The 25,989-nt window shown below is 42.4% G+C and overlaps 1 protein-coding gene across 4 annotated transcripts in view; it reads right to left on the reverse strand.

Annotated features, from left to right (window-relative positions):
* Positions 1-3,292: 3,292 nt before the first annotated feature.
* Positions 3,293-25,989, reverse strand: part of SPATA18 (spermatogenesis associated 18) — a 36,140-nt gene continuing 13,443 nt past the window's right edge. Inside the window, exons 2-13 of one of the 4 annotated variants that reach the window (XM_042984545.1) lie at positions 24,831-24,936; positions 24,606-24,721; positions 22,625-22,728; positions 20,141-20,236; positions 16,619-16,870; positions 14,568-14,832; positions 12,974-13,132; positions 11,967-12,142; positions 8,848-8,971; positions 7,054-7,137; positions 3,767-3,812; positions 3,293-3,455 (exon numbers count right to left, since the gene is read on the reverse strand). In XM_042984545.1, the coding sequence (XP_042840479.1) occupies positions 3,448-3,455; positions 3,767-3,812; positions 7,054-7,137; positions 8,848-8,971; positions 11,967-12,142; positions 12,974-13,132; positions 14,568-14,832; positions 16,619-16,870; positions 20,141-20,236; positions 22,625-22,728; positions 24,606-24,721; positions 24,831-24,936 (1,536 nt within the window). In that variant the 3' untranslated portion in view covers positions 3,293-3,447. Of the gene's footprint in view, positions 3,456-3,766; positions 3,813-7,053; positions 7,138-8,797; positions 8,972-11,966; positions 12,143-12,973; positions 13,133-14,567; positions 14,833-16,618; positions 16,871-20,140; positions 20,237-22,613; positions 22,729-24,605; positions 24,722-24,830; positions 24,937-25,989 lie in introns of those variants that run through there. The other 3 variants (XM_042984546.1, XR_006217017.1, XM_042984547.1) reach the window with 3 other exon arrangements.

The following is a 25,989-nucleotide window of genomic DNA, read 5'->3' on the forward strand; positions in this document are numbered from 1 at the left end:
CAGTTTGTAATACTAGTTTTCTTAAAAGCTCCATAACGCTTTGCCCTTAATTATAGGTGTGATATTATCCAAAGTCATACCACTAAGAAATCTCTTACTCAACTCAAACTTTATAGAACACTGTTGGCCGCAATCTAGCTCATGAAGGACGTGGGGTCCCTAGAAATGAATTAGAATGGTCTGCAAACTGCCCTGTTGCTTAGGAATATAGCAGGTGGAACACACGGCTGTGGTCATGGTAAGTGTTAGAATTAACTCATAAGTGAGTTACTCCCCCCGCCATAGTCATTTTATTATTAATGATCCTGGGGGTCATAGGCTTAGTAGATACTTGTTGAAAGATTGAGTACTTTACCTGTGAATGACATAACTGAATTATGCCAAGTTATATCCTCTTACGCAGTTCACCACTTTTCTCCTACTTCCTTGCATAACTTTCTTATATATGGGCATTTGCAATTGACGTATTTGAATTCTTCAATGGATACGTTGTACTGATCCCATTTTCTTCTCTGTCTTCCATCAGTATCTGCTCTCTGTGACAAGAAAATCACCAAAGAGTGCAACTGCACACGACATTGAACTCCACAAGGGCCAGAACCCTGTCCACCACTATGTCCCTAGTAATAGGTACTGAATATTCATGAGTGTGTGAGTGAATGAACCAATAAACGAAAGAACTGATGTAATAGCCATGGCAGAACAAAACAAGACAGGATAGAATGTTATTCTGAAAGAAAAGGCATTGGAAGAAGGCAGCATGGCGTATCGGGGCACAGCTTCCTTACCTGTAAGTTGAACACATGACTGAATTTGCTGCAGGGGCAAATCAAACAAGTGCAAGCTCCATTAAAATGGTCAAGCACTACTCAGAGACAGAATCTTGACTATGATGACACGGGATTGTGAATCGTATTAACTAAAACTGGCAATTAAGCTACAACGTAAAATTGCAGCTTTCACAGGGTCAACCCCAGAGCAGGAGCGGAGTCCATTATCTACTAAATGAATCTGTGACCCTGGTTCCGACCTTACAGAATGGAGATGAGCAAAGGATATCGCTGAACATGGGGATCTGGAAAGAAAGCATTTACAGATACAGAAGCACTCTTTTTCTTGATTTTATTATTTAGATGCTAAACCAATAGGATAGACATGGACATTTACCAGCTACAAAATAAGAGCTTTTCTCACATTTCAAAGTTACTAAGGTTAAGGTGAATGCCCAGATGAGATGAGTATAGGTCGGCCTCCTCTGGCTTTGTAGATCCTTCCCAAAAGTTATTCCTGACTCTTCACTACTCCCTGTGTGGTTACAGTTCACATCAGAGGCTTGAGAGATGACAAGTGGCCAGACAGGGTACAGAGCAAATCAACTAAGCCACATGTGAACATTTTGCAAATCAGCGTATGCGCTCCCCCATTCAACACCTAAAAATGCATTCTCATTACTCAGTGAGATTTTAGAAATGATCTTTAACATACAACACAAAGTAATAGTTGCGTGGTTTCAATGTAACCAACTTTTCCAGGAAGGCACTTACGATGTGGATCAAGGTATAACTAAGTTTCTCGTCTAAAACTTTACCAAGAGTTGTCCACCATCTTAGAATATCATATCCAACACTGCTGTGGTGTGAGCACACACTGACCCAGAATTTGTAGCTCATGACTCTACACAGGTGTAGGCATCTGATGACTTATCTTCTAGAATGGCAATGGCAATGCCTGTTTACTGAAATACTTATCATTAAAAACTGCTTTCCCTTTGTTTTGCTTTGTATTAGTTAGGACACTGTACTCATTGTTTAAAAGTCTGTATGCATTTGGATCATAACAACTTTGAATTTTATCTCAGAATGATCAGAATATTTGTCGTAAAGGGGCACTGAATCTAGGAGGGTTGAGAACCACTGATCTCGTTCAACCTCCTCGCTCTACAATCAAACTGAGGCTCAGAGAGGTGAAGTAACTTGCTCAAGGTCACAAAGGCAAACTGATAACCAAGTCAGAAGTGGAACTACCTGGATACCAACTTCTCCTTGCAGCATGCTGCCTTGCCTCAACGTGATGACTACATAAAAATACACAGAGGGAGAAAAATTAACCTCACAGTTCTGAATGAGTGGGTGATCTTTGGACCCAAGAGACAGAGGTAGAGAAGGTCTCTCCCATCATCTCTAGCTACCAGCAAAAGGGACAAGATGCTTCAGAGAAGGTTTTTTTGCTTTGTTTTTGTTGGTTTTGGTTTTTGGTTTTTGTTTTGTTTTGTTTTGTTTTAGGTTTTTTCACCTAAAAAGCATTGGGTGCCGGTTTAGGCACTGGGTTTATGCAGAGACTGAGCTGTGGCCAATTCAGAGTTTCTCTCTAAAAGGCACACAGTAAAAGCAGTCATTTGTGAAGCCCGTGTTTAAGGCCACAGGCAAGTGGGGCAGCAGGGAGAAGCAGAAAGAACATCACTTATCTTGGGAAAGCTACATTCCAGTAGTACATTGAACTCGAATTTTTCAACAGTCCTTCACAGGGAGGAAAGCGAGGTATGTTTGCTCCATTCAAAATCAATAAATGGTACCCCTAGTTTTAAGCCTTGAGTTTAGGTATGTTTAGTCAGCTGCAGTTCCTAGGGGGTCTGAATTTGCACCCAACCAGGTGAATTAGGTAGAACACACGTCCCAGCGAGCTTCTGTACTTAACATGTACATTAAACTGTATAAAGCATTCCCGCGAAATAAACATGAGGTCATTGCCACTTATCTCAAAACTGGCTTGTGGCCCAATCATTGCTCCACATTTATGAAGCAAGAACATTCTCTCAGGTAAGTAGCTTTGATGCTGGCACCCAGCTAACCCAAACCGGGCATCCTCATAGCAGGAAGCCGGATAGCATAGAGAAGCAAGCCGGGGAACTCTATTCTCTGAAATCATCACCATCTACATGTAGCCTGGAGCCCCTGCTACCTACTCCAAGTTCCCCAGCCTAGATGAGGGCTATCTTCCAAACAAAAGGTCATTAGAACACCCAGTAGTGTTTTCGATTCAAAGCTATACCAGCCACTATAATATTTACGATCTGTTTATAAGCTAAACTGACTCTGTCAGCTCAGGTCAGGCTCAGCGTTTGTATAGTCGCTGCAAAAGATCCTAGCATTTCAGGAGGCAATCCCTAAACCTCTGCAATGGCCTTTGCTTCAAATGAATATGATCCTAAACACCTATGCAATGGTTTTTATCAAATTAATGGAATTTGTGTCTATAAAATAATTATGCAATATATCGGAAAGTTACAAACACGCTAAGCCAAAACATTTAACTCTCTGTGTGGAGTGATACACAGAATTGCCTTTTCACATTATCTTAAGTGAGTTCTGAGGCAGACACAGGAGACAGAGGCACGGGGGAAGTTGGCTGTTGCAGACGTCCTGTGGCAAGGTAACATGTCTGGTGGTTTTAAAACCCTAGGGAGAAAAACAAACAGTTTGTGATTATGGACACTTTCTCAGAATATCTCTTGGAAGGATCTAAATGAAACTGGGGTGGTCAATCTGGGTTTACATCAATAAAACCTCTCGATTGGGAGTTCCTTCTGTGTCACCCGTGGGACCTGCTCGGGCACCATCAACGAGAGGGCCCAGAAATGAAAAGGACGAGGTGGGGGGGTTCAAAGATGTTCCCTAGGAGCAAAACATTCATTTTGCAGCACAACGCTGAGTACCAAAAAGAGCATTGAAAAGTACAAAACTTGTGCCGTCTAAACCATCCCACTTACTCGGCAATCCACATCTTATTGGAGAAGGACTCCGGCTTCGAGATACCTGGAAAATACAAAAGAGTAATGTTAATTACACAGTAGACAGAGCTCAAAGAATGAATCTTTTTCACATTTTCTTCCTAAAACCAGCTAGGTAGTTGTTCTGAGGTACGTTAGAACGATGATGTCACCCCTAAGGTTGAGCAATACGATTCCTCTTATATTTCCTGAAGTAACGGGTGCTCAATTTGGCTTAAACTGTGTCACTGATTGAAATCTGGACTCAGTTGCCTAGTCTGTTTGTTTGTTGTTTTAATGGCTGTGGAAGACTGGGAGATTGGATGCTCAGTGGCCATTGAATGGCCATGCTGAATTCAGCGCTTTCCAGAAAATAATAATTAATGGCATTATAATTAATTAAAATTAAAATGACAGAATACTCTCTGACAGATCTTTATATGAATCGTGTCATGTGTCCAAAACCCTGCCCCATTAAGGAAGATCCCTGGGGAGCCAGAAAAGAATCATTTTTCCAAAACTCACCTTTGCTTTCACTAAGCAAAAGCCAACACCTCTACCTACAAACCTGTTATGGCTCAGAGATAACAGACTACAAGCAACATTCTTGCTCTGAACTTTCACAAACTTTAGATAAATAAACACTAACAAAGATGACAGCTGTTCTGGATGCATCAAGACCTCGAATAAGCCAAAAACTAGACCACTCTAAACATTTGTATTATATTTTGCAGGTGTATCCAGTCATTGTAAGAAGAGGAGGGTGCAGAGACAGAAAGGGGGCAGCAGTTCCACCATTAAGAATATATTTTAGGGGCTTCTGAGTGGCTCAGTTGGTTAAGCCTCTGACTTCAGCTCAGGTCATGATCTCACAGTTTGTGGGTTCAAACCCCGCGTCGGGCTCTGTGCTGACAGCTCGGAGCCTGGAGCCTGCTTTGGATTCTGTGTCTCCCTCTCTCTCTGGCCCTCCCCAGGTCATGCTCTGTCTGTCTCTCTCTCTCTCAAAAATAGTAAAAGCATTTTTAAAAATTAAAAAAGAAAAGAATATATTTTAGGGATGCCTGGCTGGCGTAGTCAGTAGAGCATGCAACTCTTTTTTTTTTTTTTTTTTTAGCATGCAACTCTTGATCTCAGGGTCATGAGTTCAAGCACCACATTGGGCATGGAGCCTATTTAAAAAAAAATAAAAGAAGAAGAATATATTTTATTCTCATCTAAAGTTTAAATTACTTGGTTCTCCTTGGGCACAAAGCAGGAAAGAGAAAGAAGGTGTGTGAAACATGTAAAAGGGCTTTATTAGAGGGACATTGCCCACCAATAAGTCTTCTAGTGAGAATCCAGAGGAAAAATCTGCCATGGCTATAAGCACTATAGGTGTCTAATATTGCTTTTTTGGATAAGCCATGCCCTCTTAGAATAAGGGGATTGTGATTCTTCCAGGATAAAACTCTCAAGATTTCCTTTTCATTTATCAGTCCACTAAATGCACTATCCTTTTGCTTTTACCTACTATAAATACTTATTCATGAATATGGATAAGTAAGTGATATTAAAATCTCCAAAAGCAGGGGCGCCTGGGTGGCGCAGTCGGTTAAGCGTCCGACTTCAGCCAGGTCACGATCTTGCGGTCCGTGAGTTCGAGCCCCGCGTCAGGCTCTGGGCTGATGGCTCGGAGCCTGGAGCCTGTTTCCGATTCTGTGTCTCCCTCTCTCTCTGCCTCCCCCGTTCATGCTCTGTCTCTTTCTGTCCCAAAAATAAATTAAAAACGTTGAAAAAGAAAAAAAAAAAGAGTAAAAAAAAAATAAAATAAAATCTCCAAAAGCAGAAGATCTGTATCAGATACATGCCTTTTCCATTCTCAGGCCATTTCCCTTTTCTGGATATCTCTCCTCAATGTCCCAGCACATTAAAATTCCAACCATTTTAACCAGTCAGATCCCCATGATCCCCTTCCTCACTATCAAGGACAGAAAGACTTCCTACCTCCTCTCATAGCTCTAGTTCTTCGTGCCTCTTGCATGGCCTGTGGCATAAACCACACTCAGTCACTCTGTTTAAATCATATCGATCTTCCTATATTGAAACCCATTCAGGGAAGAGACCATGTTTTCATCATTTTTCTGTCCCCCTCCAAATCTAGCATCCATTAGAAACAGAGGAGTATTTGATAAAGAGCATGCTGAAGTAACAGATGCTCACTAAACCCAGAAAAGTAGATCTTATTAATGGAGTGGGATGGCAGTTATTTTGGGTTTTGTTTTATGGAGGGAGTTGCAGAAGTTTATAGCTAGAGATGCATTGCCAGAGATTTCAGAGAAGTGGAGTCCTGCCAGATCTGGTTCTCCTTCTCCACCACTCTCCCTAAAACAAGACTGAACAAATACTTAAAGAATTTCTATTTGAAGAAACAGCAAATTGTTAGCCTATCTGGTGTTCACATGACGTGGTCCAGCCCTATATTCAAAAGGCATTGACTAAATATTATTTGTTGAATAAATTAACAGTGATACATCACAACAATGTTTTTGGTTTTCAGAAATGTTTTTCCTGTTATTTTTTAAAAATTTTTTTAATGTTTATTTATTTTTAAGAGAGAGAGACACAAAGTGAGAGCAGGAGAGGGTCAGAGAGAGAGGGAGACACAGAATCTGTAGTGGGCTCCAGGCTCTAAGCTATCAGTACAGAGCTCGATGCAGGGCTTGAACTCACAAACAGTGAGATCAGACCTGAGCCGAAGCCAGACGCTCAACCGACTGAGCCATCCAGGCACCCCTGCTGTTCTTTTTCTTAAAAAGAGATACTAGTAATCCCCCCCAAGAACTAATACTCAAGGAGACTAATGTTATTCTTCCTACTTTGAAGTTTGGTGGAAAATTAATACCTGCAGTGCCCTTCACACAGTTTTGAAATCTAGACCATTTGAGCAATTTCTCCAAACTCATGCAATCTGTTTAAGAGAAATCAAGGACCTGTGCCCAGATCACTCCCATCTTCTGTTCAGAAGACTTTATCTATTAGCTCACTTTCATTCCAAAGCAAAAATAAAACTGTGAAATAAGTGAAAACTATTATTCTTTGAAGTAATTAAGAAAAAAACTGCCGCTACTTCCTTCTTTCTAGAACGATAAACGCCTTAGGCCAAGGTAGCATAAAAATTAGTTTGGGATTATCGCAACGAGTTCTCTTTCTACCTATAGACATACAATCACCTCTGGCATTGGTGACTTTTGAGGAAAAAAAAGTGTCAACCATTAAGATGCTTTGTGTAAAAATGGTTAGATACGCACCGTGCTTAAACCAATATGGCTACGGGGGCAGATGGGACTTAAACTCCTGCTTCGACATCGACTTACAGGTCGCACTGAATTCCACTAAAAAAAGAGAGAAATAGTCAATAGTTTGTGAAAACTTACATGGCCTAAGACGAATGTCTACCCCACAGAATGAGAGGTTCTGCTGTTATGATTACACTTGCCCATTACTGGGCAGCAATCAGCATGGGATACACTCTTCATTTCTTACAGCTACCCAATATTTGACAATAAGTTGAGAGTATTTCTCAGATAAATTCCATTACAATGAACTTTGCAATATTCAAATTCTTGGTGCTAGAACTTTGTCTTGATGAGTAAATTGTTAGACCTACATTCAAGCTTGCAAGTGTTGGGAGAATGTAAACCCCACGTGGGCAAGGATTTGGGCCTCTTTTGTTCACTGCTGAATCCCCAGTACCTGAACACCGTGCTTGGGTCATAAATAACTATTGAAAAAATAAATATTGTTGAATGAGATGAATTCATGAATGAGGGAGGAAGGTATGGAAGGAATGAACCACCACTGCTGCCCATCTATTAACTAAATCCTTTTCCTTTAATCCAAGTCCTTCCTTTTAGGATCTTCGTATTTTGTTTTAGGAGTTTAAGCTGGGAAAGGAAGGAAGTTGAAATGCCTGTTTGATGTAGAATACATGAATAGCGGCTATTTCCTCTCCCTCCTTTTCTAAGGAGGAATCTCCAGTTGGAATCACTGGAGAGAATCTCCAGTTGGAATTTATTAACAAACGGTGATTGTTGTAGGAGCAAGGAGCACGTTCTGTGAGGTCGTTCATCACAGACCCCGTGTGGTTGTTGTCAGATCAACACCCCCCCATTTCATAGCACAAAATATTTTGTTGAGATACCATTCACTATAGTAGAATGTTTAAGCTGCAAACACCCTTAAGTTCTCTTAAAATACTCCACTCTTGTTCACCAGTGTATGTGTGAAAAGCTGCTATGAAGCCCTTCCCTATTCTCTTGTTCAAAGAGAACAGGAACTGAGACCACCCAGACAGTGGCTTTGCACTGGACTGAGGAGCTTCTCTTCACAATCTACTTAACTCTCTCTAGGAAGGGCAGGGTTAAAACTCCACATGGGAACTATACAGAATACCCAAGCCCCTGTGGCCACCCAACACTCACCACAACACACACTCACACACTTGCACACCTACTACTCCATTTTGAGGGCTGCCCAATTATTTACCATGTTAAAAACATTTTACAACCAATGTATATAGGAAGCAACCCTCCAAAACTGATTGCCTGCTCTCTCCCCATCTCCTCTGCCTTCTTTTTTCCATCCCTCCCCCTTCCCTACACATCATACCAAGGAGAGAAAACAGAGTACATTCGTCATTTCCCAAAATGGTTCTCTGTCAGTGAAACTTTGGCCAACTGTTTCCTGAAAGTTCATTGATCACTTCCAAATGCTTAGAATGAGAGAGGGCCTCCAATAAGATGAGCTCAAAGAGCTTTGCCCTTATAACAGCATAATATTTCTAAGGAGGAGGCAAATATGATGAGTTGCATCTTATAAAGAAAGCAACAAAGAAATTGCTGCCAGAAAATTATGAGGAATCACGGAAGAAACAAAGAGAAGTATCTCTTCTTTCCTAGCCAGTCCCTTTCCTCTCCTTTGTATGAAACCTTATCAAGCAACTCTTTATAAACTGCTTCTATAGAATCTCTGGGTTTATAAATGTTCTCGAACTTGTGAATCAAACACTTGGGATGAATTGTCACTATGCAAGGCCACCGTACAAAGGCCCCTCTCTTGGTGACAGCTTCTCCCTTCATAATGACACAGTCATTCTCCATGAGAGCAGGCCACACGTGATAGAAGACCAAGGGAGCAGTGAAATCGGAGTCATAGCTGCGACGGTACCTATTTTAAACACACAAAAGAACAAGAAAGAGAAGTTAAGCAATGATGTAGCATCACTGGAGAAATGAACATTGGTGTAAATTTTTATTTTTTATCACGCTTAGTCGAGGTAAATATGGATACCGATTCTGTTATTGAAGAGAGGGTTGCGGGCTTTCAGAATAGGAACCGGTGATAACAAGCACCCGACCATGGACTCACATAGAACAAGTCATGTCAGACTGAGCTTATTCCTTCCCTTCTCAGGATTATAAGAGTTACAGTACAGGAAAACACTAGAGATGGAGACCATCTGAAATCCGGTAGGCATCCTACAACATTTCTCATGGTGTCTTCGTGGGCAAAATAAGAGAAATATAGGTGGATGACTGACTTAAGTAGGTGAATTACAAAGTGGCCCATATCCAAAGTAAGATACTTAATGAATCAATGAGAACTTGAATGAAGGTGCTCTCTCTCAATCCCTTGATAAATAACATGTTCCATCAATGATTGCACGAAGTATAGAAAAATCACTCAAAGGTTAAGGATGGGTAGGAAAGAAGAAACAAATGACAGTATAAAAAATTAGCTCAACAGGCAGGAACAATAAGCTGAATCTCATAAGATACCATGTAATGTGGATACGTATGAGGTCCTGAATTGAGTCTAAGAAGTGTATCATTGCACAGATAGGAGAAACGAAAGACTTAACCACAGTATAAGTAAAAATAACATGTTTCTGGGGGGGCGCCTGGGTGGCTCAGTCAGTTAAGCGTCTGGCTCTTGGTTTCAGCTCAGCTCACGATCTCGCAGTTTCATGAGTTCGAGCCCCACCTCTGCTCAGCTCAATGTTGTAGGCTCTCCATCTCTAGAATTTTCCTGTACTGTAACTCTTACAATCCTGAGAAGGGAAGGAATAAGTTCAGTCTGACATGACTTGTTCTATGTGAGTCCATGGTCGGGTGCTTGTTATCACCGGTTCCTATTCTGAAAGCCCGCAACCATCTCTTCAATAACAGAATCGGTATCCATATTTACCTCGACTAAGCGTGATAAAAAATAAAAATTTATACCAATGTTCTGCGCTGGCAGCACGAAGACTCTTGGGATTTCTCTCTCTCCCTCTCTCTGCCCTTCCCCAACTCGTACTATCTCTGTCTCTCTCAAAATAAATAAATTTAAAAAAAAAACAGAAAAGAAAAAAACAAGTACAAATTAGCGGAATTAATAGAGAATAAGGGTACTGGTCCCTCCAGGCTGCTCAGCTCAAAACAGGGGACTACTTTCAGTGTGGACACGTGACAAGGAATATTCACAAGAGCATGGAGCATAGGCCAAAGACACCCATCTATTTGTCAAGAAGTCTCAAACCCCCTTTATATGGAAAAACCCAAAGCCATGAGACCAGAAGAAGGAAGACTTGAGCAATTGCTTTCGAATATGTGAAAGGCTGCCAGGGTTTAAAAAAGAAAAAAAAAAAAAGATTACACTTGTTCTCTGAAGTACGTGAAGTAGAACCAAATCCTCAGGCATTGTTAGGAACTCCAGTTCTAGCTTTAGAGCTTTCCAGAGGTATCAGCTACAGAGTGCCCCAAGGGGCAACATGTTCCCGCTGATGAAAAGCATAGAAGCCGGAGGCCCCCAAGGTCTGTGAAGTGTGCAGATTGCACAAGGTAAAGTGGATGAATATTTCTGTGTGGTTCAACACATTCTCCAAAGGAGAAAAGAAGAAAGAAAGAGGGATGACGAAAGAGGGATGACGGAAAGGTATGCAGTCTCTGTCGTTAACAAGCTCGTAGGGATATTGGGCCACCACCACCCTATGACTCTACGGGCTGAACAAAGACCCAAGAGCTAACATTTCCTGTGTGCTGACTACAGACGAAGCAGTGTCCTAAGTACTTTATCTGAATGAGCTCAACTAACCTTCTCCAGCCCTAGGAAACAGGTATTATTACTTCTCCCATTTGACAGAGAGGGCACTAAGGAACAGAAAAATTAAGTACCATGCCCCGGATTATATAGCTACTTGGTGGCAGAAATGGGATTTGAACCCAGGCAGCTTGATGTCAGAGCCTCAGACCTCAAGCCTCAGAGTGTTCTTAACCACAAGCTTGGCCTCCTCCCAATAGTCCCCAGCCATATCACTGGATCCCAGAAAATTTCAGTAAAATGTGTTAAGTTCATTTAATTTCTTCTGATTTATAAAAAATACTTATCATGTGAAAGTTGATAGAAACCTAATGGTCCTGGGGCGCCTGGGTGGCTCTGTCGGTTAAGCATCCGACTTCGGCTCAGGTCATGATCTCACAGTTCATGAGTTCAAGCCCCACGTCGGGCTCTCTGCTGACAGCTCAGAGCCCGGAGTCTGCTTTGGATCTCTCTGCTTCTCCCCTACTCACACTTTGTCTCTCTCTCAAAAATAAATAAACATTAAAAAAAAAAAAGAAATCTAATGGTCCCAGAAAGTCTACAGTAGTCATTCTCAAATGCTAGTGTGCATAAGGAGCACATATAGGTGTTTGTTAAATGTCAGATTCCTGAGCCCCATCCCAGACGTACTGCATAAAATACCATGAAGTATAATCCAGGAATCTGCCTTTTTAACAAGATCTGAGTAATTCTGACACGAGTGATCCATAGGCCATACTTTGAGAAACCTGGCCTAAATAATTCAGTAGAAACAAATAAAAAGTAATACACACTTGTATTTTTATAGCACCCTTTTTAAAAGTGTTCCAGACAGGCTTCGGGTACTCATTAGTTCTGCCCAAGACCAATACCTTCAATGGAAATCATAATATCACCTCTGAATCATGTTTGACTGAGAAAGAAAATAAACCCCAGGAGAAGGCTCTGCCCTGTAGTACAGAGAAGTATACGGCAGGACCTGGAAGTCAGGTCACATCTGTTGAGTTCCCCACCCAGAGTTCTTTGCCCTAAATTGTTTCCAGGAAATACAGACTGATTTTTTTTTTTAAATCCCTTAGCTTCTGTTTCTTATGTCTCTTACTTGCAATCATTAAAAATTTCTCCATCAGCCCCAAATGCAATATCTAGGGGTGGGTCTAAAGTCTGCATTGCAAAAGCAATGCAGCATATCTCCTGGATGAAGTCACTGAGGAGGCAAAAGTCAACTTCAGGAGGAAATGAAATCTTGGGATTGACATTCATGGCTCGGATCACGTCCTGAAAAACAAAGAGATGGCATTGCCTTGTTACCAACCTGTGACAAGAAGCTCCATCATCCGAAAGAGGTTATGACTGGTGGGGGGTGGGAAAGAGCTCGTAAACTACAAAAGCTGTACATGTGTTAAAGGAGAAAGGCTCACTGCTAGAGAAGGAGGAAAGATGATGCAGAGGACCTACAAAAGGGCCAAGAGAATCCCCTCCCTCCCAAAAAAAAAAAAAAAACAAAAACAAAAACAAAAGAAAACACCCTTTGAGGCTTTTATTTATTATTTCTTTATGTTTCTATTCTGGGTAGGTAGGAGATGTGCCAACTTGCTCATAATCTATAATAACAGCAATAACAATAAGCTTGCCCTTATTGAGCGTTTACCATGTGTCAAGTCTTGTGCTAAGCAAATTACTTGCTTTTTTTCATTTAATCCTCTCAAGAACTCTATGAGGGTGATGACCATTGTTGCTATAGAGACTGGAAAACTGAAGCACAAAGAGGTTTTTAAGTAAACGTGCAAGGTCACACAGCCAGCAAGTGGCAGAACTAGGAGTGCAAATCTACACCTGTCTTCCCCAAGGCCATGGCTCTTAAGCACCATGGTATTCTATCCCCAATCTTAAGGGCTCGTCTAAAGAAGAGAACTATAAAGGTCGGACTATTTTTCCCCCGTAAAATGTCTAAGACACCGCCAAGCATGCAGGGTTCTACAAAGTAAATCGGACGCTGTTCTGTTACATAAAAGCAGTACTAAGCACTGGATGGATTTCTGAGTTATTAGTATTCCATGTAAAGAGCAGCAACAGAAAACCAGTCCCACTAAGAGACCCACCACTTACATTAACACTGCTTTGGGAATCATAGAGATCAAGATGACAAATGATATAATCCGAGACGGCATCCTCAAAGTTACTGCACCCTGCATAAGATGGTGTCAGCGATTTCCTCACACGGATCTTGAAGTGTCTGAATGCCATTTTAGCTACGTGGAATGCCTCCTGCACATAAAAAATGCAGCAGATTTATTAGATGGAAGAAGGGAAGTAAGGAGGGCCAAGGTAAGGAATAAAGAATACCCACCAAAGATTCAACAGCAAATGGGTCCTCCGATAACTAAACACAGTTGATCAAAACTAATTTTAATCTGGGAGAAAACACAGACCTCAATTTTGAAAAGTACACAAATACATATATGACTATGCACCTTCACTAATTCCCAGACAGGTGATCACTGTTCCGGGAATCCTGAGTGCAGGAGGCAGGACAGTGCAGAGGTTTAAGGAAAGAGATGGCCTGGGGTTGCATAAACACTTAAAAAGTGCCAATGGAGTCTATGATCCCACAGCAGTATCATATTACTGGTCAAGAAATGAAATTACCAATCTAGTGTTTACATATCAAGTGTCTGTGGTATGTTTCCTGGCATACGTTAATTCAACAAATATTTATTAAATGCATGTTATGTAGTAGGCACTGGGAAAATTCAGTTATTCGTGAAACGCCCTAGAACCCTAACTTCTTAATGAAATAAGCCAGGGCTGGCAAACGTTTTTCTGTAAAGAGCCAGAGAGTAAATATTTCAGACTCTCCCTAAAATACATACGATGTCTTGTCACCTTTTTTTTTTTTTTTTTTTTTTTGGCAACTGTTAAAAAATGTAAAACCATTCTTGTATTCTTAGCTGTCTAGTGGGATTTTTCTTAGAAATACGGGCCTGGACAAGATCTGGGCCACAAGTCATAGTTTGCTGACCTCTGAAATAAATTAACATAGAATAAAGTTCAGTGGACCCTGATAATGCTGCTGTCCCACCAGCGTTTTGTTTTGTTTTTAAATATTGACTGTTCTCATTTGTCAGAATGGACTCCTACTGGACTCATTTCTCCTAACGGGCTCTTAGAACGAATATGTTTGCTTTGGGAATTAAGGATTATATACGAGCACTCTTAATCCGCCATATTCAAGTAGCTGATACTCCAGCAGGTTCAGTAACTACTCTCAGTTAAGTAAACAGAAGAGTTAGCACAAGCACAGCCTTCTGATTGTTCTGAGAACAAAAGATCAACCACGTGATAGCCATCAGCAGTAACATCTCCCCACTGGTGCACGTAGGCACACATTGGAAATTTCAGTGCAAATCGGCGCAGCATATACTCATTTGAGATAATCCTGTACTTATGGATATTTCTTCAACAAGTATCTGGTCGATAGAAATATCAGTATATCTGAATAGTTCGTGATTGTGAAAAACTATGCATCCCCAATATCTGCCAAGGAAGAAAGGAAGGCAGGAAGCCAGCCAGCCGGCAAATGGACATGCCGCCCTCCTCCCGCGACCCCAGGTTCAACCAGCCCTCCTAGGCCGTCCTGTTCACAGCTGTCTCCCCGCTGCGCCCCAGGGCCTCTGCGCGCAGCCGCCGCAGCGTCACCTACCACGGTGGCGACATAGATGATCCGCTGCACCGTCTCAGCTTTGTCGATGCAGCGTCGAAGCAAGCACTGTGCATCCAGGCGGGCCTGGGAATAGGCGTCGCTGAACCGGGACAGGAGGGCAGCCTTGCGCGCCACGCTGGACGCTTTGGCGCGGTTCGGCGACGGGCTCCTGACCTTGGCCACTGCGGTGGAGGGGCTGGCGGAGCGGCTGCGGCTGCGGCTGCGGCTGCGCGGGGCAGGGCTGGGAGTGCGGCTCCGGACCGACCTGTGCACAAGCAAGAAGCAGCCAGAGAAGCAGTCTGACGCACGCCTCCCTCGGTCCTGCCGCAGGCGCTGCAAGATACAGGGAGGCCCGCGCCCGGCTGCGGGCCCTGGAGAGCCGCTGTCTCGGCGACCTCTCCGCAAGGCGTCAAATACGCGCTCGGACGCTCTGTATCTGCGTGGTGAGCTCGCACCTCATGTTATCCTTTAAGCAGCCCCGGGAGGTCAACATTGGTTGTGGGCCATTTTGCAGCTGAGGAACTCGAGGCTCCGAAAAGTTAATAGGGTCCCAAAGTAAAGTAACACCGCTAGTGAGAGCCGGAGTTAAAGAGATCAGCTTGTCAGTGTTTCTTACCCCAATCTTGGGGCACTAGCATATCCGCAGAGGCCTTATGATATAAAACGGGATGAACACTGAACAGAGAGAAAGATCTGAGTTCTCTTTCCATAGCAGTGGGACCGTTTGCACTCATCTCGTCTCTCCAAAGCCTGAAGTTTTCACCCACAGCATGTTCGCCCTATTTCTGGGCGGGAGTGGGGGGCTGAAAGAGGCGGTGAGCTAAAACAGGGGGACGTACTTGGTGAATGGTAGAGCCCTGTTATCAGTGAAACGTATTGCTATCAAGTATAAATTGTCAAAGGAAAGGGGCCCCCAGAGAGAGAAGTGTTACAGAAGAAACTGTGAAGCAAACGGTAATACAAAGCCCTCTCTGAAGGTGGAGAAGGAAGCTGTTGCTTCCTTCTGTCAATGGCAGTGTGTCTGACGATTTCCGTGGTGCAAGAAATATTCCCATGGTGGCCAGTTTCAAGCTGTTAATGTGACATCACCCCGAACTGGGAGTTATTAGGCAGAAATGCACAGAATCAGTTCCTGGGGGCCAGTACAAGCTGGTGCCACCACAACATAACAGAGTGACTCTCAAAACTGGAGAACTAAGGTGGCATTTAGGGGAATGGGGACCAGGTGTGGGAGTGGTTTGCTAGCCTGAGTCAGGCCACTCCGTGGGGCTGAGGGAGGTCGCAGGTGTTAAAAAGAACAACCAGGAGCACCTGGGTGGCTCAGTGGGTCAAGCATCTGACTTCGGTTCAGGTCATAATCTCATGGTTTATGAGTTCGAGCCCTACATTGGACTTTCTGCTGTCAGTGCAGAGCCTGCTTGGGATTCTCTGTCTCTCTCTCTCTCTCTCTCTCTCTCCCCCCCCCCCTCAAAATAAATTAATAAACTTAAAAAAAAAAAAAAGAACAAGGAAAAACACTCCAAGACAAACATCCTGCTTTGTCCTCAGTTAACTCTGAATGACGGGTCTTAGCATTCTGTCCGTCAGTAGAAAGGGATGTCACAAGAACACTTACCTACACGCTCCATGAAACAGAGTGAGATACAGCAAGTAAAGTGACAGGTCGTCATCCCAGAGAGAGGACTCCCAGGTCTCAGAGAACAGGACCCTCATATCAGGGAACATTCTTTCAGCCAGGGCACCACCCATACATTACAGCCCCACCCAAATCGGCTTTCAAGCCAAAGAACTTTCCCCTCACATATCTCTCAGTTTCATTCCTTGGGCTTCAATGTCAGCCCCAAATTAACTGGTGCTCGAGCTCTGGCAATCCAGGAGGCATTTGCTCTCTCTGGAAGGGTGCAGTTCGAGCACACAATCCCTTCACAATTCAAAGTTTCCCGGATTGGAGGGGTTTGGGTTCAGGCTGTCATTTCACGTTTTTTCCCAGCCACCCTTGGACCACTACCGAAAGGAGCTTAAATGAAAAGATCTATAAGAATTTGTCCGACCTTCCTTGGAGTACAGCTTTTTCAGCGGACAAAACCGCTATCTCGTCCTTCAGCGTCTGGAGCTGTTTCTCATAATCGGATATCACTTCGGTCCGGTGTTCTGTGCTCCTCTTGTCCAGGACCCGCTGCTCCAACTTCCTCTGCTCTGAGGTCCTGGGCTCCGAGCTTCTGGAGTCCACACTCCAGTGCTCTGGGCTTCTGTGTTCTAAGTTTTTGTGGCGGCTTTCCTCCTGGGCCTGAAGAGATTTAAGCCTGCAAACAAAAATCAAGGTGGAGGGGCGCCTGGGTGGCTCGGTCGGTTAAGCGTCTGACTTCAGCTCAGGTCATGATCTCACAATTCTCACAGTTCGCAGGTTCGAGCCCCCACAATAGGCTCTTTGCTGACAGCTCAGAGTCTGGAACCTGCTTCAGATTCTGTGTCTCTCTCCCTGTCTACTGCTTCCCTGCTCACACTGTGTCTCTCAAAAATAAATAAATGTTAAAAAAAATTTTTAAATAAAAAAAATAAAGGAGGAAAGAAAAGAGAGGGAGGCAGGGATGAGGAAAGGTAATAACAACTGGCATACCTAATGACCGAGGCTGCTCTGCTTAGTATGCCCGTTACCACATTGCACAACTCCGATGGAAATACACAGGTACAAACACAAATCAGAAAAGAGCAGAATTGCCAGGGTCAGAATGCCACCCCCCTCTGCCACTTGCATGAAAAGAGATTGCTGAAAAAAGAATATGCACACAGATCCTCCAACAAAAGCAGAGTGTGCCTATAGTCCTCCTGTTCTACATTTGGCTGGTCCCACACAGAACTCTGGAAGCACTTGACCTTCCAAACCTAGGGCCAGGAGCTGGTCTTATCTTCATTAGCTCTTTGACTCTCTGAACAGATGGAATATGGGGGGGGGGGGGGTGGAAATAACAATAGAGATTGAATAAGACCCACAATACTAGGTGGAACAGTGAACTTGTAAAAATAATGTATTCTAGAAACAAAGCTTCAGAAATACAATTGGCATTCTTATAAAGATAAAAACAGGTGTGACTAAAACAGTAGCAAAGCCACACAAAGAGTATATGCTGTGATGAAAAGGACAGTGATAGAAGGTCAAAAGACAAGGGCTAAGATTAAGAGGGAGGCAAACCGTAAGAGACTCTTAAATACAGAGAACAAGCTGAGGGTTACTGGAGGGCAGGGGAGTAGGGGGATGGGCTAAATGGGTGATGGGCATTAAGGAGGGAACTTTTCAGGAAGAGCACTGGGCGTCATATATAAGAGATCAATCACTGGGTTCTACTCCCAAAGCCAAGACTACGCTGTAAACAAATAATTGAAAAAATAAAAAATAATGCCAGAAAAACGAGAGAAGTACACAGAGAAGCTAGAAATGTAATAGCAGAATTAAAAGCTGCACTGGCAACAGTAAAGAACAGAATCGCTGCTACTGGAAATCACTGAGTTATATGATCACAGAATTTGAGAAGGTCTTTCAAATAGGAAATAAGAGATGAAAACCAAGGCAAGAGGGGAGATAGAAGTGGAAAATTGACCACTACTCCCAGCTATAGTGTGGAGGTGTTCCTGAAGAAATCAGAACAATGGAACATGTTTGAAGGCAACAGAAAGGTATTTGTGTGTGTGTGTGTGTGTGTGTGTGTGTGTGTGTGTGTGTGTTAATACAACTCCCACTTCCTTTCTGGGGGGGAAAAATCAAAAATAATATCAAGGAAGCTATATCACCTTACACCTGTCAGAATGGCTAGAATCAAAAAGACAAGAACGAACAAGTGTTGACAACGATGTGTGGAAAAAGGAAGCCTTGTGCATTATTGGTGAGAATGTAAACTGGTGCAGCCAGTGTGGAAAATAATATGAAGATTCCTCAAAAAATTAAAACTTGCAATAACTTATGATCTAGTAAATTCCACTAGGGGGTATTTACCCAAAGAAAACTAAACATTAATTTGAAAAGATACATGTAACCCTATGTTTATTGCAGCATTATGTACAATAGCCAAGATATGGAAGCAACCAGAGTGTCCACTGATAGATGAATGGATAAAGATGTGGCATATATATATATATATATATATATATATATATATACACACACACACATATATATATGTGTATATATATGTATATACACATATATATATGTGTATATATATATGTGTGTATATACATATATATATGTGTATATATATGTATATACACACATATATATATGTGTGTATATATATATACATATATATGTATATACACATATATATTTATATATATTTTTATATATATGTATATATACACACATATATATATTATATATGTATATATATACATACATATATATATTATGTATATACACATATATATTTATATTTATATATGTGTATATATATATATATATACATATGTATGTATACACACACACACACACACACACACACACATATATATATATATATACACACAATGGAATATTACTACTCAGCCACAAAAAAAGAACTAGATCTTGCCGTTTGTGACAACATGGATGGGCCTAGAAAGTATCATTCTAAGTGAAATAAGACAGAGAAAGACAAATACCAGAAGATTTAACTTATATGTGGAATTTTAAAACAAACAAATGAGTAACAAACAAAAAACAGTAACAGACCATAAATACAGAGAACACACTGGTGGTTGTCAAAGGCGAGAAGGGTGGGGCAATGAGCAAAGGGCAAAATAGAACGACCCTCCCACCCAGCAATTGCACTACTAGGTATTTATCCAAGGGATAGAAGTGTGCTGTTTGGAAGGGGCACATGCACCCCCATGTTTATAGCAGCACTATCAGCAATGGCCAAAGTATGGAAAGAGCCCAAATGTCCATCAATGGATGAATGGATAAAGAAGATGTGGTATATACATACAATGGAGTATTACTCAGCAATCAAAAAGAATTAAATCTTGCCATTTGCAGCTACGTGGATGGAACTAGAGTATGTTATGCTAAGTAAAATCAGTCAGAGAAAGACAAGCATCATATCACTTCACTCATGTGGAATTTAAGAGACAAAACAGATGAACATAAGGGAAGGGAAGCAAAAATAATATAAAAACAGGGAGGGGGACAAAACAGAAGAAACTCTTAAATACAGAGAGCAAACTGAGGGTTGCTGGAGGAGTTGAGGGTGGGGGACGTGGGCTAAATGGGCAAGGGGCTTTAAGGAAGACACTTGTTGGGATGAGCACTGGGTATTATACGTAGGGGATGAATCACTGGGTTGGACTCCTGAAATCATTATTGCACTATGTGCTAATTAACTGGGATGTAAATTTGAAAAACTAAGTTTAAAAAAGAAAGAAAATGTTCTATAGTAGATAGGTAATGTTTTTGTGGTAAGCGAAAGTATGTAAAACATTAATAAAAATACTGCTGCCTTTTCTTTGTGAATAGCTTCTTTCATATTGTAACGAAGCACCAAAAAGCTAAACTCAATGATCAATCAGAGGCTGCCATAATCCTGTCTTTTTTTTTCCCTTACTGCTTTCTTAGCTGATTTATTTCCTCCTCTGCAGCCAGAAGGGATATGGCCGATCTGTTCTTGGTTTCTTCAAGAGTCTTTTCAGTTTCAGCCAGACTGTAAGAGAAATCAGTATAACTAAAGACAGATTTTCCAAAATCGGCACACTTTCTGAATCAAGATACAGGTTCTCCCGGGAACTTTTGGCATATGATATAAATTGAACATAAACAAGATCAAATTGTGAGACATCTGCATTCAATCAGATGCTATTGCAAATATTATGATGTACGTGTATGCACAAACATGCTAGTATTCTTTTGAATGTCAGACACAAAGACATTACAGAGCTACTACCACTAAAAGACTAGGTAATAATTATTAACATTAGACTGTAAAGGACAAAGAAAGTTGTTCACCTCCTCCTTCTCACCCTCCTGATTCATCTGCTCTAATTACACCAAATCCTCAGGCTGTGTCTCCCCATAAGATCTCCATTTCCTGCAATAGACTCATGCTAATTTGCAATATACGAATACCATTTTCTGCAGTGTGCTCATTACTTTGCACCGTAGAGTTGCGTTTGACTTAATTGTCCCTGACTTCCTAAATATGAAGAAAACATTATTTGCCCACCTACAAAGAAAGTCTTCCACAATCACACTTAACTACCGAGCATTCCATGTCATCTGCCTCTGACTCGCGCCACGTATTGAGCACGAGTCTCCTGAGTTTTCAACATAGCTAGGTCACTGTTAGTTTCAAGGACTCTCTCCATTGTAGGCAAATCATAATAAATCATATTATGTCTTTAGGTCTATCTAAAATTACAAAAGAAATGGGAGTGTGCGGATGACATTGGATGGAGACCAGTGGTTCTCAATTAAGTTGCCCTAGTCCAGCAAGAGATCATAGGTTGGCAAAGGTCTCTTGACTTCTCTGACCCTACTTCCCTGTAATATCCAGGCTCTTTCTTCATAGTCGTCCTGGGGCTAAGAGAGTGCAATTGCTATCTACACTCACACCTGTCTTCTTCCTTCCCTTTAGATGGAAGAAGAAGGGTCCAACACTGGGATTCTCCCCTAGACAGTGAAGCAGATTGAGAAATAATGAGCTAGTGGGATTGCTACCAAATCCCCACAGTTCCCAGCCAATCAGGCAATAACAGGAGGTAGTGTGATTACCCAACATTCCTTTGGGTCTCCTCCTCCTACTCCTCTCCTAACAAGAACCCACTCATCCTATGAATGCCCATGCAAATGCCACCCTTGACTCTCTCGAGCAAAGTGTGTCTCCTTTTCTCCTGACACCTCCAACACTTGGTTTACACAGTCTCATTACAAACATACCATGAACCACGTAAGGGCAAGAACTTTTTTTTATTCACCTTTTTATCCCCAGCACCTAAAACAATGCCTGTAACAGAGTAGATATTTTTCAAGATGAAAAATGAATGCATGAGCAAAATGTCTAAAATCTTAAAAAAAAAAAAAGCCAAAGTAGCAATAACTTCACAATAAGGCTACTGGAGATTGAAAGGAAATTGCTGTGATTTCATTCACAGGTGAATATGTTACAGGTTTTTTTAAAGTATACGTGGAGAGAAAAGTGAACATTTTTGTCCAGAGAAGATGGAAGAAAATTAAAAGAAGCAAAAATACCAAGAAAGGAAGGAGAATATGAAAAATGAATAAAGTAGTGATTTTTTTTCTCTTAAGACACGGCACACGGGTGTGAACACCTGTACGTGTACATACAAGCAAGTATACATGGTAATTTGTCAGCTTGAATGATATACAGAGAGAAGAAAAGGAGATACATCCATGAGCCAAGCATTACTTTAAGCAAGTTAACATATTTTTTTTTAATTAGGGATTTATTCATTCATTGAGAATGTACCACGTGGCAGGCATGATGTTGAGTGATGAAGATACAACAAGAATAGCGGATAGCAAATATCAGAAGAGCAAATACAAGACAGCACCCCTTTGGACCTTCCAGCCAAGTGGATCATAAACGTGCAAAGAAATGTTTTAACGTTCCAAATGGTGGGAAGTGCTAGTCTCAGATCATTGTGAAAGAGAACTACAGGGGGGAAACGAAGACCTTTCGATATACATGGTCACAGACAGACTCTGAGAAAAATCTCCTTTCAGCTGAGACCTGAAAGATAAAGAACGAGCTATGCAAAGAACCAAAGGAAGGCTTCCATGTTCATGAAGGAGCGCAGGCAAAGGCTTCAGGGTGAGGAGTAGACAACAGACTAGGGGAGGAGACCTTGGCAAGAGATGAGGGTGGAAAGAGAGGTAGGGCCCCCTCCTCTCTCTCTTTCTTTCTCCTTCTCTCTCTCTCTCTCTCTCTCTCTCACACACACACACACACACATACACACACACACTAGTTATTTGCACATGTCTACATTTTACAAGAGCCATTATTTTCCCTTTAAACTTAAAAATTAAGAACAATTCTTCTTGGAAAAAAGATAACTTGCATTCCTCTTACTCGTCTTGAACCTGGTTGAGTTGATTACGAGTTGAATTCAACTCAGAGTCTAATTGCTGCATGTCCCGATCTCGATCTTTATGTCTCTCCTTATCAAACGTGTCCTGGAATGATACACAAATCAAAATAGGCTTGAATACAGGAAACAGCATGATGGGTTGCAACACATTATGCTGAGCCAAAGAAATCAAGCAGCAAAGAACACGCGTGGATAGGTCCATTTATATGCAGTTCTACTGCAGGCAAAATTAATTTAGAATGATAAAAATCATGGGGCACCTGGGCGGCTCAGTCGGTTGGGTGTCCGGCTTCAGCTCAGGTCATGATCTTACAGTTCGTGGGTCCGAGCCCCACGTCAGGCTCTGTGCTGACAGCTCAGAGCCTGGAGCCTGCTTTGGATTCTGTGTCTCCCTCTCTCTCTCTGCCCCTCCCCTGCTTGTGCTCTGTCTCTCAAAAATAAATAAATGTTAAAAAAAAATTTTTAGAATGATAAAAATCAGAAGAGTGGTTGCCGTGGGGGAGGAGGGAGATGACTGGGAAGTGACACAGGGAATGCTCCGGAGAGATGGAAATGTTTTATAAATTACTAGGGTGTGGGTTACATGGATATATGCACTTAGCAAGCTATGGATTTCATTGCAGATAAACTATACCACCATATTTTATTACACTTCAATTTTTTAAAAAGACATTGAAATATCATCCCATGTCTTTATACTCAGAATAACACCCATGGGGTAAAAATCTAAGCGGCACAGGAAAATCCTCAGGGGTGAAAAACTTGCTTAATAACAACTGACATCTATGGAGTACTTACCCTAGGTCAGTGGTTGCTGCATGTTTATCGCATTGAATTTTCAAAATGGCCCTAGCGGGTCAGCAAAAGCATTGTCCCCATTCAGCAAATGAGGAAACTAAGACATGGAAGGTTAGATAACCCACCCACGACCATAGAAGAGCAACCAGAATTCTACCCAGTGACCTCCAGGCAGGAAACTTTCCACCACGGCCTCTTAAGGCTGCCAAGAAAAACCTGCTCTAAATGCTTTCATTTTAGAAAAGAACTTATGTAAATGCATATAAATATTTAAAATCACGGGGCGCCTGGGTGGCTCAGTCGGTTAAGCAGCCGACTTCGGCTCAGGTCATGATCTCACAGTCTGTGAGTTCGAGCCCCACGTCGGGCTCTGTGCTGACAGCTCAGAGCCTGGAGCTTGTTTCAGATTCTGTGTCTCCCTCTCTCTGACCCTCCCCCGTTCATGCTCTGTCTCTCTCTGTCTCAAAAATAAATAAATGTTAAAAAATTTTTTTAAAAATAAAAATAAAATAAATAAATAAATAAAATCAAGTTGACTAATATTTAATGATGCCAATGCCTTAAACGAGTTATGTATTCTCTTTCCAGTGTGGGGCTTCAACTGTTCCAAAGCTGACACTTTTCCCACAGAAATCACCAGCATCGATCGCAAATTATGATGCCCTTTGTCAGCCTCTGAGAACTAAGTTTTCTTTTCATGTTGGAAGTTTTCCATCAGTGTTATTTCACTCTTTCAGAACAGGGAGCTTTCCCCATCTGGTGGTCTCTTTCTCTTCTGAGGCCCCATGGTACCCCAACTGTCGGTGTGACTACTTTGTCATCCAAAAGTTCCTATTTAATGCCTAGTGTGGGCAATGTCCTACATGTAGGACATCACCAGTCCCTTTTTACAGCTGAGGAAGCAGAGGCTCATTCATTTGTCTGCGGTCACCCCACTGGTAAGTAGGCAACGCTGAGATTTGAATGCAGGTCTGTTTGAAGAGACACCTCAACCCGTTATGCCACACACGACTATAAACAGAAACTCACCTTTGGTACCTGTGTCCTAATCCCCTAACTAGAGCTGAGTCCCCCACTGGGTAAAAGCTGTATCTTCTACATGTCTGAGTTCCCAGAGCCTGATCTGGGTGCTGAAAGTCAAGGGTGATCCTTTAGCGTGCTTACCTGTAGAGAGGGGACCTTGCTGTCAACAGTGTTTCCCAGGGAAGCAGCAGTAAAGGAGGCCTCCAGCCAAGGCAAAAGGCGCGATTTGATTATTTCCACACCATCATTGTGTCCTCCTAAAAGAGTCCACAAATCAGGTCAGCGAGAGAAGTTTAGCCACACAGGGAGAGAGTACAGAGAAGAGAAACAAAAGAAGGGAGATGGGGAAGCACAGGCCATTCTCACCTTCTTGGGCAGCCGTGGTGAGGATCCTGAAGAGTTGTCCTTGCACTTTGGAAATTTGTTCAATGAACTCAAGGCAACGATTGAGATTTTGATCACATGTGTTTGTCTACAAAGCCAAAACAGAAGATCAGTGCAATTCCTTCCCCTTCCAGGACCCACCGCAGGTAGACAGGGGCTACCCTGACTTTACGCAGGGGCTGCCTCGCCCTGGTGGGCTCCCATGTACAGAGACCGCCATGTGTTGAGCAAAACCTGTTTCCCTTTCCTCCTGGGCTCACAGCTAGATGGCTTTCCCCAGCTTCCCTAGCAGTCTGTGCAGCCATGTAAGTGAGTTCCAGTCAAGGGGACAGGAAGTGATTTGTGCCACTTCGAGGTGTGACCCAGAAGAGACGGCGAAAGAGATGGCCCAGGCCATATGGCACATGCAGACTAGTAGGGGAGGGAAGAGTGTAGACAGTTACACACAGTGGAATAGTAAGTCTCACCAGACCGGTGAGCCCCAGGTCTACTCCAGAGCCCATGGTCTCAGAAGATCGGGGAAGACTTCTGAGAGGAAGTGAAATCTAGCCCAGGAGACGGTGGGCAGACATGGGGAAAAGGGCAGTTCCAATGGCTGTGAAACAACAGAACATGAAGAAGCGAAGAGGTGGGCTTTTAACTATTATTCTGCTGTTTTCATCTCCTTGGTGGGTTTTTACCATTTCCTCACGAGACAAACCTCTCATTGATTCTAACACTAAAGGAAGGAACACAGCTACAAGGAGCAAACAAATCACGTGGGTGTAAAGAGGCATAGATTTATGTGTTATCTCTAGCCATGGTAAGGCACGAGCAGTGGGTCCCTCCTGGGCGCCACAAATCCCAAGACGGGAAGCAGGGTGTGAAGACGATTAGAAACCAGAACAAAGGGGCGCCTGGGTGGCTCAGTCAGTTAAGCGGCCCACTTCGGCTCAGGTCATGACCTCACAGTTTGTGGGTTCGAGCCCCGCGTCGGGCTCTGTGCTGACAGCTCGGAACCTGGAGCCTGCTTTGGATTCTGTGTCTCCCTCCCTCTCTGCCCCTCCCCTGCTCATGCGCTCTCTCTCTCTCTCTGTCTCTAAAAATGAATACATATTAAAAAAAAACAAAAACTAGAACAAAGAGGAAAAGTTTAGATAAC

This window comes from Panthera tigris, chromosome B1, assembly GCF_018350195.1.
Source record: "Panthera tigris isolate Pti1 chromosome B1, P.tigris_Pti1_mat1.1, whole genome shotgun sequence".
Lineage (NCBI taxonomy): Eukaryota > Metazoa > Chordata > Mammalia > Carnivora > Felidae > Panthera > Panthera tigris.